This window comes from Oncorhynchus kisutch, linkage group LG2 (assembly GCF_002021735.2).
Source record: "Oncorhynchus kisutch isolate 150728-3 linkage group LG2, Okis_V2, whole genome shotgun sequence".
Taxonomy (NCBI): domain Eukaryota; kingdom Metazoa; phylum Chordata; class Actinopteri; order Salmoniformes; family Salmonidae; genus Oncorhynchus; species Oncorhynchus kisutch.
The window spans coordinates 13,552,623-13,570,690 of record NC_034175.2 but is presented as its reverse complement, the minus strand read 5'-3'; the positions used below and the strand labels follow the sequence as shown (position 1 = coordinate 13,570,690).

Genomic DNA, 18,068 nt, shown 5'->3' with positions numbered 1-18,068 from the left:
CCCCCTCTCTCTCTCTCTGTCCCTCTCTCTCTCTATGTCCCTCTCTCTCTTTGTCCCTCTCTCTCTCTATGTCCCTCTCTCTCTCTATGTCCCTCTCTCTCTCTGTCCCCCTCTCTCTCTCTCTCTCTGTCCCTCTCTCTCTCTCTATGTCCCTCTCTCTCTCTCTCTCTCTCTCTCTCTCTCTCTCTCTCTCTGTCCCTCTCTCTCTCTCTGCCCCTCTCTCTCTCTCTCTCTCTCTGTCTGTCTCAATCTCTCTCTCTCTCTCTCTCTGTCCCTCTCTCTCTCTCTCTCTGCCCCTCTCTGTGTCTCTCTCTCTCTGTCCCCCCCCCCTCTCTCTCTCTCTCTCTCTGTCCCTCTCTCTCTCTATGTCCCTCTCTGTGTCTCTCTCTCTGTCCCCCTCTCTCTCTCTCTGTCCCTCTCTCTCTCTATGTCCCTCTCTCTCTTTGTCCCTCTCTCTCTCTATGTCCCTCTCTCTCTCTCTGTCCCCTCTCTCTCTCTCTCTCTGTCCCTCTCTCTCTCTTTGTCCTCTCTCTCTCTCTGTCCCCCTCTCTCTCTCTCTCTCTGTCCCTCTCTCTCTATGTCCCTCTCTCTTTGTCCCTCTCTCTATGTCCCTCTCTCTCTCTATGTCCCTCTCTCTCTGTCTCTCTCTCTATGTCCCCCCTCTCTCTCTCTCTCTCTCTCTCTCTCTTTGTCCCTCTCTCTCTATGTCCCTCTCTATCTCTATGTCCCTCTCTCTCTCTCTGTCCCTCTCTGTCCCTCTCTCTCTCTCTGTCTCTCTCTCTATGTCCCCCCCTCTCTCTCTCTCTCTCTCTCTCTCTCTCTTTGTCCCTCTCTCTCTATGTCCCTCTCTATCTCTATGTCCCTCCTCTCTCTCTCTGTCCCTCTCTGTCCCTCTCTCTCTCTCCCTCTCTGTCTCTCTCTCTGCTCTCTCTCTCTCTCTCTCTCTATGTCACCCTCTCTCTCTCTCTCTCTCTCTCTCTCTCTCTGTCTCTCTCTCTCTCCCTCTCTGTCTCTCTCTCTTCTCTCCCTCTCTGTCTCTCTCTCTCTCTCTCCCTCTCTGTCTCTCTCTCTCTCTCTCTCTCTCTCTCTCTATGTCACCCTCTCTCTCTCTCCCTCTCTGTCTCTCTCTCTCTCTCTATGTCACCCTCTCTCTCTCCCTCTCTGTCTGTCTCTCTCTCTCTCTCTCCCTCTCTGTCTCTCTCTCTCCTCTCTCTCTCCTCTCTGTCTGTCTCTCTCTCTATGTCACCCTCTCTCTCTCTCCCTCTCTGTCTCTCTCTCTCTCTATGTCACCCTCTCTCTCTCTCCCTCTCTGTCTGTCTCTCTCTCTCTCTCTCCCTCTCTGTCTGTCTCTCTCTCTCTCTCTCTCCCTCTCTGTCTCTCTCTCTCTCTATGTCACCCTCTCTCTCTCTCCCTCTCTGTCTGTCTCTCTGTCTCTCTCTCCCTCTCTGTCTGTCTCTCTCTCTCCCTCTCTGTCTGTCTCTCTCTCTCTCTCTCTCTCCCTCTCTGTCTGTCTCTCTCTCTCTCTCTCTCCCTCTCTGTCTGTCTCTCTCTCTCTCTCTCCCTCTCTGTCTGTCTCTCTCTCTCTCTCTCTCTCTCAAATTCAAATTCAAGCTGCTTTATTGGCATGAAAAACATTGTGTCAATATTGCCAAAGCAAACAATGTATACAATATACATTGTAACAAAATTATAAACCATAGCAAATAATAATATAAAATAAAAATAATAACAATAAAATGGTAACAGTCAATAGTAGAAATGTATAAATCTAAAATCTAAATATGGAAAATGAAACTATAACTACCTATAACTGAATAATGGTAATCTTCTCCTTTATATCAGTACTACAACTACCATCAACATTACTACTACTACTACCATCACTAAACTGTTATCACTACCATTACCACCCATACCACCACTACTACTACCACCACCATCACTAAACTGTTATCACTACCATTACCACCCATACCACTACTATTTGGAATGATAAACAACAATAATAATAGTAATAACAATAATAGTAATAATAAGGAAGTTACTGCTTACTATGCAGATGTTATTATTCAGTGTCCCTCAGGCTATGGCAGGAAAATACATATTTGGCTGCAAGAAGAGCCATTGCTCCTTCGCCCATGAGTATTTTTAGTTTTTCCTCTGGGTTTAATTTGTAAAATTTTTGAATAAATGTAGTCATTTCGGTGAATAATGAATCTCTTTGTGAGGAATATTTATCACAGTAAAGGAGAAAGTGCATCTCTGTCTCTACCTCCCCTGTCATGCCGTGACCACAGACACGTTCCTCTTTGGGTAGCCATGTCTTTTTATATCTGCCGGTTTCTATTGCCAATCGGTGGTCACTCAGCCTGTACTTGGTAACGATCTGTCTCTGCTTCGTATCTCTGACAGTAGAGATAATCAGCCAATTCATATTCTCTGTTTAGGGTCAGATAGCAATTTAGTCGGCTTTGGGATTTTGTTTCGTTGTTCCAATGTTGTAAATTTGATTCCTTTGATTACTTAATGATTTTGTTTATTGGAATTCTTTATTTTGAAGCAGTGCTGGTGTCAGCTTGGTTGGTGCGGTCCAACACCAGCTGACTGAGAGGGCTCGTTTCTGGGCTCAGCTCTTTCGTTTGAAGTGCTTTAAATTGCAGACTTGAATTTGGACTTGAATTTAAATTTTAATGATCTTTTCTGTATTTTCATTATTACTGGGAAGCAGCCCAATTCTGCCCTACATGCATTAGTTGGTGTATTTCTCTGGACTTTAAAGTCCAGTTTATTGAGTGGCCCCCAAACCTCACTTCCATAAAGAGCTATAGGTAGGATTACACTGTCAAATATTTTGGTCCAAATTCTAATTGTGATGTTGATTTTGAATAATTTCATTTTATTGCATACATATCTCTGCGGGCTTTTTCTTTGAGTGCATTCACTGCCATATTAAAGTTTCCCGATGCAGATATGGTCAGACCAAGGTAGGTGTAATTTTTAGTGTGTTCAATTAAGGTGTTGTTCAGGGTGAATTTTATATGTGTGTTTCTGACATCTATTTTTTGGGGGGGGATATCATGATTTTCGTTTTTTGGAAATTTACTGCCAGGGCCCAATTATGGCAATATTGCTCTAGAATATTAATGTTCTGTTGAAGACCTTCTTTGGTTGGTGATAGAAGTACCAAGTCATCAACATATAGCAGGTATTTCACCTCTGTGTCAAATAGTGTGAGTCCTGGGGCTGGAGAATGGTCATACATGTCTGCTAATTCATTGATATAAATGTTGAAAAGATTTGGACTCAAACTGCAGCCTTGTTTCACACCTCGACATTGTGAAAATAATTCTGTTCTTTGGTTTTTGATTTTTATTGCACACTTGTTTTCTGTGTATATACATTTTATTAAGTCATACACCTTACCACCAAGCCCACTTTTTGTAGAATAGCCCTTCGTGACAAATAGAATCAAATGCTTTTTTAAAGTCAATAAAGCAAGCAAATATTTTGCCCTCTTTTTTTGGTGGACGTGTTTATTAATTAGTGTGTGTAAGGTGTATATATGGTCAGTAGTGCGATGGTGTTTATTAATTTGTGTGTGTAAGGTGTATATATGGTCAGTAGTGCGATGGTGTTTATTAATTAGTGTGTGTAAGGTGTATATATGGTCAGTAGTGCGATGGTGTTTATTAATTAGTGTGTGTAAGGTGTATATATGGTCAGTAGTGCGATGGTGTTTATTAATTAGTGTGTGTAAGGTGTATATATGGTCAGTAGTGCGATGGTGTTTATTAATTAGTGTGTGTAAGGTGTATATATGGTCAGTAGTGCGATGGTGTTTATTAATTAGTGTGTGTAAGGTGTATATATGGTCAGTAGTGCGATGGTGTTTATTAATTAGTGTGTGTACGGTGTATATATGGTCAGTAGTGCGATGGTGTTTATTAATTAGTGTGTGTGATGTGTATATATGGTCAGTAGTGCGATGGTGTTTATTAATTAGTGTGTGTAAGGTGTATATATGGTCAGTAGTGCGATGGTGTTTATTAATTAGTGTGTGTAAGGTGTATATATGGTCAGTAGTGCGATGGTGTTTATTAATTAGTGTGTGTAAGGTGTATATATGGTCAGTAGTGCGATGGTGTTTATTAATTAGTGTGTGTAAGGTGTATATATGGTCAGTAGTGCGATGGTGTTTATTAATTAGTGTGTGTAAGGTGTATATATGGTCAGTAGTGCGATGGTGTTTATTAATTAGTGTGTGTAAGGTGTATATATGGTCAGTAGTGCGATGGTGTTTATTAATTAGTGTGTGTAAGGTGTATATATGGTCAGTAGTGCGATGGTGTTTATTAATTAGTGTGTGTAAGGTGTATATATGGTCAGTAGTGCGATGGTGTTTATTAATTTGTGTGTGTAAGGTGTATATATGGTCAGTAGTGCGATGGTGTTTATTAATTAGTGTGTGTAAGGTGTATATATGGTCAGTAGTGCGATGGTGTTTATTAATTAGTGTGTGTAAGGTGTATATATGGTCAGTAGTGCGATGGTGTTTATTAATTTGTGTGTGTAAGGTGTATATATGGTCAGTAGTGCGATGGTGTTTATTAATTAGTGTGTGTAAGGTGTATATATGGTCAGTAGTGCGATGGTGTTTATTAATTAGTGTGTGTAAGGTGTATATATGGTCAGTAGTGCGATGGTGTTTATTAATTAGTGTGTGTAAGGTGTATATATGGTCAGTAGTGCGATGGTGTTTATTAATTAGTGTGTGTAAGGTGTATATATGGTCAGTAGTGCGATGGTGTTTATTAATTAGTGTGTGTAAGGTGTATATATGGTCAGTAGTGCGATGGTGTTTATTAATTAGTGTGTGTAAGGTGTATATATGGTCAGTAGTGCGATGGTGTTTATTAATTAGTGTGTGTAAGGTGTATATATGGTCAGTAGTGCGATGGTTAGCGAGAAAGCCAATTTGACATTTACTTATTACATTTTTTTCTTTCTTCTTGAATTCTTGAATTTCTAATTGGTTCTGTTCTAAGTCTTTTTGTGGGATGTTTTTGTATAGATGATCAAAATAGGTTTTCCAAATTCCTACATCTTGTATGGCTAATTCATGTGGCTTTGTTGTGCTTAAAATTTTCCACGGGGCGGCAGGGTAGCCTAGTGGTTAGAGCTTTGGACTAGTAACCGGAAGTTCAAATCCCTGAGCTGACAAGGTACAAATCTGTTGTTCTGCCCCTGAACAGGCAGTAAACCCACTGTTCCTAGGCCGTCATTGAAAATAAGAATTTGTTCTTAACTCACTTGCCTAGTTAAATAAAGGTTAAAAAAAATCTCTCTGCACTGTTTGGATCCCATCTGTACGATTGGTTTATGTTGTACAGTTTATTGGGCTGTTTTTTAAAATGAATATTGCCAGTTAATTTCTTCAGAAACACGTTGATCTGACTGTGATCTGACAATGATGTCTGTGGTCTGACAGTGAATGCACTAATGGAGGAGGGGTCAATGTCAGTGATGGCATAATCGACTACACTTGTCCCAAGAGCTGAGCAGTAAGTAAACTGACCTAAAGAGTCCCCTCTGATTCTACCATTAAGCATGTACAGGCCCAAGGCTCCTTCCCATTTGTGTTCAGTATTTGGTCAGGACTGTTTCTATTATTTATAATAGGGCTACTGTACAAGGAGGGGTGTCCAAATATGTGGTGGTTACCTCCCGCATCAGTGTAGTCAGGCTCAGAACCTGTTCTTGCATTGAAATGTCACTCTCTCTGTCCCCCCCCCCCCCCCTCTCTCTCTCTCTCTTTTTCTCTCTCTATCTCTCTTGCTCTCTCTCTCTCTCTCTCTCTCTCTCTCTCTCTCTGTCTCTCTCTCTCTGTCCCTCTCTCTCTCTCTGTCTCTCTCTGCCTCTCTCTCTCTCTCTCTCTGTCTCTCTCTCTCTCTGTCTCTCTCTGTCTCTCTCTGCCTCTCTCTCTCTCTGTCTCTCTCTGCCTCTCTCTCTCTCTGTCTCTCTCTGCCTCTCTCTCTCTCTCTCTCTCTCTGTCTCTCTCTCTCTGTCCCTCTCTCTCTCTTTCTGTCTCTCATTGATATTACCTGACAAACAGGCACTTGTCAATATCATTTTCACTGTGCAATGAAACGGATTCAAGAGATTTGCTAAAGAAATATCATTTAATTATAAAAGGAAACATCTCATTTCTACACTGTGCAAAAGAATCCACTCAATCAGATCATTGCCGGAAACTAGGAATTTTGAAACAGATTTTCTTTGTTCCAGAACTCAGAATGACGGAATTGAATATCTGTTAAATGAAATAATATGATTCTTCTGAGATGTGTTGTAGTTTAGTGTCTTTGTAGCTGGTATGAATGTGTACCAGTGGGATTCTGTATGACACTCTCCTGGGAACCCAGGTTTAATTTGTGGACTCTGACCCCTGTGCCATTTGCTCAAGGCCATCCACGAGCTTTCAGTGTTGGCTATTATCTGCAAAACACTTGATGTTAAAATGAGTCTGTACACTGTAGTGTTGGTGGGCTTTGGGTTAGGAGTGTCAGACAAATGAGGCTGGATAAACACATATTTATTCAAGGCTTTTTTAAACGAGTGGTTTTGTCAATAGAATACATTATGTTATGCCTCAAACAATGTGTATTTGCTGCACAATAAGTATTTTCACAAGCGTGATGACAGGTACAACAGATCGATAACCATCATAATACCTTAAATATGTTGACTATCCTCACCACATACATTGTCTCAGAACAACTTGTTTTCACTGTAGAAGCAGAGTAAATGAAGGTTATAAGAGTGCTTCACATTCTACACCTTCTTGAACGTATGGACGGAGTCTGTCCGTCTGACATGCTGCTGTGTTTAGGGTGTCTATGCATCAACATGACAACTTCCTCTGGGTGCGGAGTTGCGTTTTAGCATGAGAAGAGCGCCTTCTAGTGGTGGCTAGAATACTATCATCAGAATGGAAGGCGGGAGAGGTATGAGAGCGGGGGAATAAGAGGATTCAAATCAATGCTATAATGTTATAGTCCTCTAACTGCAGTTTATTCCACACCACACCCTGTAACAATAGGATTGTTTGACCGATTAGTGACTTTTCACATTCACTCTGCCATGGGAATTCTCACTCAGCTTTCTCTCAGCCTGTCTGTGGTGCTCTCTGGCTGTTGTCTTAACCTGATGGTTTGACAGCCTGCTGCCATATCACCATCCTGTCTGTTCAGAAACACTCTCAATATTTGCTGTTATTCATGAGAAGAGGAGTTTGTTTAGTTTTTCTGTAGCTATAGGCTGTTGTTAGTATGAGAATTGTCTTGTTAGTTCCATATATTAATAATGTAGACGTTGCACTGAATATGATTTATGTTTATAGTTTAGTGAACAATACTTGTGTGATTAGTAGCCTTGGCAGAAACCTGAAGAATTGCGTTAGCTTCCTGAGATAATTTCTAGGCTTTAGCTCAGCGGGCTAACACAGTCTAGATTAAGAGAACATTTAAACCCCGAACAAGTTAACAAACATGGCAGGCAGGCAGCTACTTAATATTCGTAGGTGCCAGGAGGCTCTCCCTGGTTAGCCGTCCGTTCAACAAGGAGAGTCTTGTCTGTTTTTGAGACAAGACCAGAGGTGTTTAATTACAAAAAGCACTGAGCCCTCCGGCTCTACAACCATCACTTCACAATTAAGACAGAGCAACAGTTAGCTGAGAGAGAGAGATTGGATAAGGGGTTGAAATAATCAGGCCATTTGCAAATCACCATCAAGCTTCTGGCAACAGCTCCTCAAGGAGAGAGACCACATGGTTACAGTGTCCTGTCTCAAAAGTGTGCTGCAAATCCATAGAACACAATGTGGTTACTGCCAGAAGGTTACTGTATGTTTGCTGAAAGCCACCCGCAGACCCATAAAGTGTAGTTGTGCTGCAGTGGGTCTGGCCTGTGTTGTAGACAGATGGGAGAGCTGATGTGCGTAACTATGCATTTTACAGCAAACTATTAAAGAGTCGTGCTGTTTACACAAAAACATTTGAATACCTGTCTGCAGGCCAGTTTAATTATGCAAACCCTTCTGTTATGTGTGTTGCTTTGTCGTCTCCTCCCAGCTCTCTCACTGCAACAAGGCTGGAGAGATGTGTTTGTGTTTCATTAAGATATGGACAGTGGTGTGGCGCAGGCAGGAGCAAATGTATTCCATTCCTCATATCCTCGAGTATCTTATACTGTCTGTTCCTCCCCACCACGGTGGCCCATGTTCACATTTACTCTATGGCGGCAGGTAGCCTAGTGGTTAAGTGCGTTGGGCCAGTAACCAAAAGGTTGCTGGTTTGAATCCCCAAGCCAACTAGGTGAAAAATCTGTTGATGTGCCTTTGAGCAAGGCACTTAATCCTAATTGCTCTGGATAAGAATGTCTGCCAAATGTAAATGTATAGCCCTCAGTTCGATTGTGTTTTTCCATTGTTCCCCTCTAATCAAGGACTGATTTAAACCTGGGATATCAGGTGGGTCCAATTATCAGGTAGAACAAAAGACCAGCAGGCTCCGGTCCCCGTGAGGTACGAATTGAATCCTCCTGCTGTATAGGGTGCTTTACTGTACATCCATTGTCATTTAAAGCTGAAGAAATGTAAAATGGCCTCTGAAGTCTGACTTTGAAATCTCTGGGGTTTGTAGTTGGGGAGGAGGGACACACAGTACAGTACGTGCGTCTTATTTCCCCATACGATACATTCTTTGATGTTTGATTAGTGAAAGTACTTACATATACAAAGGCCCCCCCTCTCGCTCACATCATTTTGTTTCTTGAATTCCGTCATATCTTCAACTACATGTTCAAATACGGCATTCATCAAAGGAGAAGAGAAGGAATGGGCATTTAGCCAGCCGAGCCCCATTTAGCCAGCCGGCCCAATGTAGAGCTGGTGATTATTATATTGAGAGGGAGAGAGAGCGAGAGAGGGGGGGCGAGAGTGAGAGAGGGGGGGGGGGGCGAGAGTGAGAGAGAGAGATGGGGAGAGAGAGAGAGAGAGAGAGGGGGGGGGGGGCGATAGAGAGAGAGAGAAGGGGGGGATGTAGAAAGCAAGGCAGTGTTTTTAATTATCTGGACTAGGTACAGGATGCAGTTTTCTGATTGTTTTAATGAAGCAGCTGGCCTGTTGTCTCTGCTAAATTCCTCTATTGTTTTTAGAATAAGTCATAGTTCTTTATTCTTTTATCAGGTGCTCTGCAGGAGGATTCAGCACAATAGCGTTCATTCCAACTGCATTGGCCGCTGCACAAAGCCAGGCAGGCAGCTCATTGCAGAGAGCTAGCTCGCTAACAGGCAAAACAGTGCAAATCACACAAGCTGCTACTTTTTAGCCTTTTCCCCAGTTTTACTTGTGGGCTGTGCACTTTCAAAAAGGCAAAATGCAGCCAGTATGATGCAGATAAACTTTCATGAACTATTAACACAATTATTTGCCAAGGCCGCCCCTCTCTCTGTACAGTAAGAGGTGTTTCCCAATCCTTGTCCTAGGAACCCAAAAGGGTGCACATTTGTGTGTGTCAGTGCTGGCCTAGAACAAATCTTTTGGTTCTCCATCAAGACCACGCTTGGGAAGCAAAAACTGTGGTGTACAGTGATGCCCTGAGAGCAACATCTCAGGGGATCTCCTGAGCTGCCATCTATGTGTATGTCCCAAATGCCACCCTTTTCCATATTTAGTGCACTACTTGTGACCAGGGCCTATAGCTCTGGTCAAAATAGTGCGCTATATTGGGAATAGGGTGTTATTTGGGACTAAGCGGTTCAGGTGGTTGAAGTCTCCTCTGAGGCAGGAATGATTCTGTCTGAGTCAGTATTCTGTGTTTTAGAGCACCACCCCAGCATTCTCACGGACGACAGATGGGTGTCTGTAGTTTGGCTGGCTGAAGGAGTACATTACTGTGTATATTTCATAGTAGGTTATGAGTACTAACAATCATTAGCAATTAGCAGTGGTAGGCTTGCAGTAATTCAGAGTATCTTTAACCGAAATTGTTTTCAAAGACAGTGAAAATGTAGACAAGTCAGTCGTGATTTCAGTATCAGGGTGTTTTTCTCCATTCTCTTTGTTAACCGAGAACCTGAGAAGTGGAATCTCTACCAATTGAAACTTTTAGTGGCGAGTAGTTGACGATCTGCCCCCCACCTCCCCCCCATGGTGGCTGCTCGCTCGTACCTACCTTGATGGTAACGCTGTCTGACGGCAGAGGAGTTTTGTTACTTTAATTAGGAGATAAAAATTCAAAGGGCCTCTCCAGGCTGTGTGTGGTGAGAGAGAATCAAAACCAGCACTCAAGTGGAGGGACCTGAAGTGTGTCTCTCATCACGGGAGATTGGCCAGCAGATAGGCACTGTTCTTTAAAGGAGCTAGTGCTGCCTGCTGCCTGCCACTCACACACACGGATGCATACACACACACACACACACAGCTTTCCTTGCACACAGAAATGAGACTTTAAAAGATGGCATATTTTACTACAGCTTGCTTCACTCCTATGACACATTTGTAATAGTGTTTAATTTCAGTGCTGTTTGACATAAATGTAATGAAAAGGTTGGGAAATGTGTTAATGGGAATAGCGAGGTTATGACCAGCTTCAGGTGGGAGATGGAATGCCGTGGAAGGTGTACATGAGAGGAGTGATACATCCTCAGATTGGTGTGGAGGTTAGGCTTCATAACAATCATTCCAGGGTAACCTAATGGTTAGAGCGTTGGACTAGTAACCGGAAGGTTGCAAGTTCAAACCCCCGAGCTGACAAGGTACAATCTGTTGTTCTGCCCCTGAACAGGCAGTTAACCCACTGTTCCTAGGCCGTCATTGAAAATAAGAATTTGTTCTTAACTGACTTGCCTGGTTAAATAAAAAATAAAAATGTCATAGTAACTACAGCAGTTATTCTTCAGTTTTCCTCCCTGGGTTGGGAGCCTCACTTGAAAACCTCAACCCTGTCTACACTGACCTTTAAAACCAGTGATTTCTACCTTTTGTGTAAACATTTGTAATCAGTGTCTCTCTAAAGGAGGATGGAACTATGAGTGGGGTGCAGTTAGTCTTCTGTTCTACCCTTCATACCTCTCCCCTCTCTTCTGCAACACCCCTTATTTCCACAACAGCTGGACTCAAATTACAGGTCCTCTCTCATCCTGACGCTGCTCTGTCAGAGTGTTTGCACATCTTTGAAAGCTAACAGAGTGCCCTAATTAATTGTCCAGCTTTTCTCTGAAACAATGTCCTAATTCTGCCATTTAGCGTGAGCGTATCATCGTTGTTGTTATCGCCCCAGACAGATTTTTGTAAATAGTCATATTAAAAACTTTAATCTCTTCAAGGGAAAATGAAGTGCAGCTGAAAAGCCTGTACAGGAGATAAATATTATCTAAGCTAAAAACCTTCCTCTACCCCTTCCTCCCCTTCCACTCTCTCATCCTAACTTAATGAATATGTTCAGAAGATTTCACTGGAATGTTTCATCCTTAAACACAAACATCTAATAGTGTGTAGAGGATCTGTTTGAGGTTATGCTATATTACTGAAGTATACAGTATAGCTCCAATGCATAGACCTACTACAATTTACCCCACTGAGTATGACATTTCTTACTGATACTTTAACCAAAGTATGACATTGTGATTTCACACTTTAGTCATTATATAGTCATTATTATTAAGTCCTTATAACATGTCCCTCTGGATGGAATTCCATACCCTCTGAACTCCAGAGTTTGGAGTCACCTAGAGGGTGCAACATCAATAATAATAATATAATACTGTCCCCAGTGGGAATCGAACCCATCAACTAAGCTACACAGGCTAACACTACCATGCTCTACCAACAGAGTCACACAGGATAAAAACTATCTTTTTCAGCATGTTCCCCTTCTGTCTGTTCCAGGTGGCCAGCTGTGGTGTACCACCACTAAGAACATCATGGGGGGCGAGGAGCTAGTGGCGTTCGCCGTGGACTTTGACTCCCGTCTACAGGCCATCAACCACATGTCTCTGAGCGAGGGGATGTACCCGGCTAGACTGCTGGACACCATCCAGCTCCTGCCTCAGCAGGCCGCCATGGCCTCCATTCTGCCCACCGCCATCGTCAACAGTGAGTTACAATACACTCCATGGCTAGTCTGTACTGTAGTCTCACCTAGGGCTGTGTTTGAAATGGACTCTATTCCCTATGTAGTCCACTACTTTAGGCCAAAACTTTAAGTAGTGCACTATAGGAATGAGGGTGCAGACACTGGACAAAGGTATTGCACTATATAGGGAATAGGGTTCCGTTTTGGACATTGCCCTAATAAACAAGAAATGTCTGTCTGTACGTCCGTCTATGGGCTCTAGATTAACCCAGATGAGTCTGTGTTAAGAGCGGTTGAGATAAGAGCTGTCGACCTTCAGTTTGGGTTCACATAAACACAGGCGAGACTCCCACTAACCTGTTAATTGCAAAATACAAGCTTCATGCAAATAGTGCATTTGTTTACTTAATAAGGGCTATCTGGGTTCAGCTTGACAGGGAGGCTGCTCTGCTGCAGGCAGATGGTCCAGTGTTTCAGTTGCCCTTGAGAAAGGGCATCAACCTAGTGGTATCAACACAGTCCTATCACAGGCTTGGGTATTACAGGGTATTATTTTCTCCTAGCTTTGAGTATCAAATCAGAGCTATAAAGAGAAAGAAGCGTGTGTGTGTTGTGTTTGCACAAACTCTACCCTGAAGTTCTACTGTGACATTCTACCCTGACGCTCTACCCTGAAGTTCTACTGTGACATTCTACCCTGACGTTGTACCCTGATGCTCTACCCTGAAGTTCTACTGTGACATTCTACCCTAACGTTGTACCCTGACGCTATACCCTGAAGTTCTACTGTGACATTCTACCCTAACGTTGTACCCTGACGCTCTACCCTGAAGTTCTACTGTGACGCTCTACCCTGAAGTTCTAAGTTCTAATCCCAAGGCCATCAGACTGTTAAACAGCCACCACTAACATTGAGTGGCTGCTGCCAACACACTGACTCAACTCCAGCCACTTGAATAATGGGAATTGATGGGAAATCATGTAAAATATCACTAGCCACTTTGCTACCTAATATAATGCTACCTAATATAATGTTACATACCCTACATTATTCATCTCATATGTATATGTATATGTATATACTGTACTCTATATCATCTACTGCATCTTTATGTAATACATGTATCACTAGCCACTTTAACTATGCCACTTTGTTTACATACTCATCTCATATGTATATACTGCACTCAATACCATCTACTGTATCTTGCCTATGCCGCTCTCTACCATCACTCATTCATATATCTTTATGTACATATTCTTTATCCCCTTACACTTGTGTCTATAAGGTAGTAGTTTTGGAATTGTTAGCTAGATTACTTGTTGGTTATTACTGCATTGTCGGAACTAGAAGCACAAGCATTTCGCTACACTCGCATTAACATCTGCTAACCATGTGTATGTGACAAATAAAATTTGATTTGATTTGACATTCTACCCTAACGTTGTACCCTGAAGTTCTACTGTGACATTCTACCCTGACGTTGTACCCTGATGCTCTACCCTGAAGTTCTACTGTGACATTCTACCCTGACGTTGTACCCTGACGCTCTACCCTGAAGTTCTACTGTGACATTCTACCCTAACGTTGTACCCTGATGCTCTACCCTGAAGTTCTACTGTGACATTCTACCCTAACGTTGTCTGACGCTCTACCCTGAAGTTCTACTGTGACATTCTACCCTGACGTTGTACCCTGAAGTTCTACTGTGACATTCTACCCTAACGTTGTACCCTGACGTTCTACCCTGAAGTTCTACTGTGACATTCTACCCTGACGTTGTACCCTGACGCTCTACCCTGAAGTTCTACTGTGACATTCTACCCTGACGCTCTACCCTGAAGTTCTACTGTGACATTCTACCCTGACGTTGTACCCTGACGCTCTACCCTGAAGTTCTACTGTGACATTCTACCCTGACATTGTACCTTGATGCTCTACCCTGAAGTTCTACTGTGACATTCTACCCTGACGTTGTACCCTGACGCTCTACCCTGAAGTTCTACTGTGACATTCTACCCTGACGCTCTACCCTGAAGTTCTACTGTGACATTCTACCCTGACGCTCTACCCTGAAGTTCTACTGTGACATTCTACCCTGACGTTGTACACTGACTCTCTGCACTGTGTTTTACCCTCTCTCTCCAGAGGACATCTTCCCATGTAAGGCGTGTGGGATCTGGTACCGCAGTGAGAGGAACCTGCAGGCCCACCTGATGTACTACTGCAGTGGCAGGCAGAGGGAGCCAGAGAGCCAAGGGGAGGAGAATGACAACGGACCCCACCAGACACCCAGCATCTGCCCCTTCCCACAGTGCAACAAGAGCTTCACCAGTGCCAGGGCCCTGGAAATGCACCTGAGCACGCACAGCGGTGAGTAGAGATGTCCTGCTAGTACTATTAGTGTAGTAGTTGAGCTTCTACTGTAGTAATACTAGTAAAGTACTGTAAAGTAGACGAAATGTAGATTTATTTTAGCTTTCATTTAGTCGTAAGTATCTCACCATTGAGTGATGTTGACATGAGATGTGCTTATCATTAAAGGTAATCCGATGTATTATTTAATCACGTTGAGTAGTACAGAACAGTATACTTTTAATATTTAGTATTGCTTGACATTAGGACAATGTCAGTTTCACATTAGTCAGGTAAAATAATTGGCAACGTGAACTACTGCTCTTAGCGCCATAAATATACACATCCACCTGTCAGCTTAAGCAGTTGACAGTTTAGCTTTCAGCCCAACCAAAAATCAGGAAGGTTGGCAGTAAGCTTCGCATAATGCATCAGGTTTTGATCGTAGCCGTAGTTAACGTTAAGGCAGAGTGGGAAGGCGACGAGGAATCTCAATAGTGTCCTTTTATCTCCCTAACAGGTGTCAAAATGGAAGAGACGCTCCCCCCTGGCACCAGCTTGAAATGCACAATCTGTAACTACACGGCGGATTCTCTTATTACGTTCCAACATCACATCCTCTCTCACCTGTCACAGGCCGCCTTCAGATGCAATCACTGCCATATCAGCTTTCAGAACCACAGGGAACTCTTGCAGCATCAGGACTTACACAGCCACCATGGCGGCAGCAAACTTCACAGGGAGAGCGACAGCGAGCACTCCCCCAGGGGAGCGGAGGAAGCCCTGCAGCAGGCGGCGGCCCGCGTCGAGCTGGCCAACCGGAAGGAACCCCTCCAGAGTCCCAAAGGATCCCTCAGCAAGGACGTCACCATCGACAGCGAGCTGGAGAAGGCTGAGAAAAAGCCCATGCTGTCAGGGTTGAAGGGGGACGGTGGCCATCCGGGCAGTAAGGCCAGCTTCTCCTACACCCGGATCAAGTCTGAGCCCTCCAGTCCCCGCTTGGCCTCCTCTCCTGTTCAGCATAACATGGGCCCCACCTACCCCATGGGGCCCTTCCTGTCCCAGTTCGCTTTCTCCCAGGACATTTCTGTCGTCCCGCAGGCTTCTGAGATTCTGGCTAAAATGTCAGAGCTGGTGCACCGGAGGCTACGCCATGGAGGGAACACGGTCTACCCTCCAGTGATCTACAGCCCCCTCATCCCCAAAGGGGCCACGTGTTTCGAATGCAATATCACCTTCAACAACCTGGAAAACTACCTGGTCCACAAAAAGCACTACTGTAACAGTCGTTGGCAGCACATGACCAAGTCGCCTGACTTCTCCAGTATCTCAGACAAGGCCGTGAGCCCCAACAGCGGCCACAGCTCAGTCAGTATGCTCACCGGATGCCACCCGTCTGAGGTCACCGACAGCCACCTGATGCAGTCGGCCTGTTTGTCAGTCAACTCTCAGAGTGTTCTGGACATGATCAATGCAGGAGGGGCAGTGAAAGGCCCAGGCCCAGAGAAGGAGCTCCCGGGGCAGGTGAAGAAGGTCTCCACCACCCCGACCGGGATGGAGGAGAGGCTGAACGGGAAGCAGCAGGCGGTGGAGGGGAAGAGCCCTACCAACACGCCTCTGGTGGAGACTGACGTCAACGACCCCAACCAGACTTCCTGTGCGGCCTGCAATATCACCTTTAGCCGCCACGAGACCTACATGGTCCACAAGCAGTACTACTGTGCTACGCGTCACGACCCCCCCATGAAACGCATGTCCGCCAACAAGGTTCCGTCCATGCAGAGGACCATGAGGACCCGCAAGCGCAGAAAGATGTACGAGATGTGTCTCCCAGACCAGGACCCGAGAGGACCCTCCATTGGGCAGCCAGGGTTCCTGGGGGTCCCTCCTATGGCGAACCCCTGTACGTCCCAGGAAGCAGTGGAGAGCCTGGCCGACCGCTTTCACCCTCGCTGTGACGTCTTCCCAGGGATGGTCCCCAAACACCTGGAGGCTTCCCTCACCGTCACCAAGTCTATCATGGCCCCCAACAGTAATGCCACTATGGACCAGCAGGAGCTGGACGCACCCATCGATCTCAGCAAAAAGTGCTCGCCAATCCCCAATGACAAGACATCTTCCAACTCCCCCAAAAGACTGTTAGACTATCACGAATGTACAGTGTGCAAGATCAGTTTTAACAAAGTGGAGAACTACCTAGCGCATAAACAGAACTTTTGCCCTGTGACAACAGCCACAGCCTCCCAGCAGCACGGTGGTGAGACCATGTTCCCAGACGTGGTGAAGAGTGAAGGCAGTAATCCTGATGACGCCTACGATAAGAGCCCATGTGAGAAGAACGGCAACGATAAAATGATTGTGCAGAATGGGGGTGGAATGTTCCCCCCTCACATGGGCCCAGTGCCGGGTCTCAAGCCCTTCAGCGAGGCTCAGCTCATCCCGACTAAAGACGAGAACATGTTTCTGCCCCACTGCCTTTATCCCGGCGCAATAAAGAAGATGAAAGGTGCCGAGCAAATATCGCCCTACTTCGGGATAAAGCCGACCGATTACGTGGCCGGCGGGCTGGTCATGCAGGGCGAGAGAGAGGTGAGCAGCGAGCAGGAGCAGAGCACTAATGGAGGGGGACCAGAGACGGGGAGAGAGCAGCCTGCTGCCAACGGCTGCCCACTCCCCAGCAAAGAGCCACTGCCCCTGCTGCCCAAAAACAGGGGCATGGTGATAGTCAACGGCGGTCACAAGCCAGAGGAGCGCTCGGGATCGGGGCCCGTCCCACCCAACCAGGATAACCAATCCCACAATCCCCAGCAGCAAGACGGCCACCCCTCACCCACGTGGGGCGCGGAGAACCCGTCCGACTCCAACGAGAACGTGTCGCCCGCGTCCAAGTCTCCGACCGAGGAGACGGTTCCCACGGTGACGAAGGGTTTGAATGGGTCATCCCAGGCTCCGGGCAGTGGGAAGTACTGCCGTCTCTGTGACATCCAATTCAACAACCTATCAAACTTTATTACCCATAAGAAGTTTTACTGTTCGTCACATGCTGCGGAGCATGTGAAATGAACTAGTTCCTGTTTAGTTTTCCTGTCCCTTCCCACTCCCCTTTTTTCTGTTTGGGTACACTGTCGTGTCTGGAATAATGCATCACTCACGCAGTTCTAAACGCTGCTTGTGGACAATCAAGAGAGGCTTCTTCTTTCATCATTTTAACACCTCATTGCAAATCATTGGTTAAAAAAAGAACAAATGAATCCAGAGTTGGTGCCACTTTCACATTTATTTATTTTACAATCAGTATTAATAGTAGTGATCTTAATTTAAAATTCAAATGAAATTTATATCAGAGTTGTTTGTAATGTTATTGTATAGTCATTCTTGTGTAGCACACATATTGTTTACACTGTAATGTAGGCTCAATGAAACGATAGAATACAAATGAGATGCATTTTAGACACAAAATAGCTACTGAAGCACTTGTCTATTCTTATTTGCTGTAACAGTTTTTGTATATGCCTAAATGTCATTTGCAGCTTTGCTATTCATGACTCGGATTCTTGGCCTTAACCCTTTGGTGGGAT

The 18,068-nt window shown here is 44.6% G+C and overlaps 1 protein-coding gene across 1 annotated transcript in view; it reads left to right on the top strand.

The window, feature by feature from the left end:
• LOC109901020 (zinc finger protein ZFPM2-like) overlaps nt 1–17,729 on the top strand; it is a 200,440-nt gene extending 182,711 nt beyond the window's left edge. Inside the window, exons 6-8 of the mRNA XM_031788026.1 lie at nt 11,948–12,154; nt 14,284–14,508; nt 15,011–17,729. Of these exons, the coding sequence (XP_031643886.1) occupies nt 11,948–12,154; nt 14,284–14,508; nt 15,011–17,553 (2,975 nt within the window). The 3' untranslated portion in view covers nt 17,554–17,729. The remainder of the gene's footprint in view (nt 1–11,947; nt 12,155–14,283; nt 14,509–15,010) is intronic.
• Nucleotides 17,730–18,068: the final 339 nt, after the last annotated feature.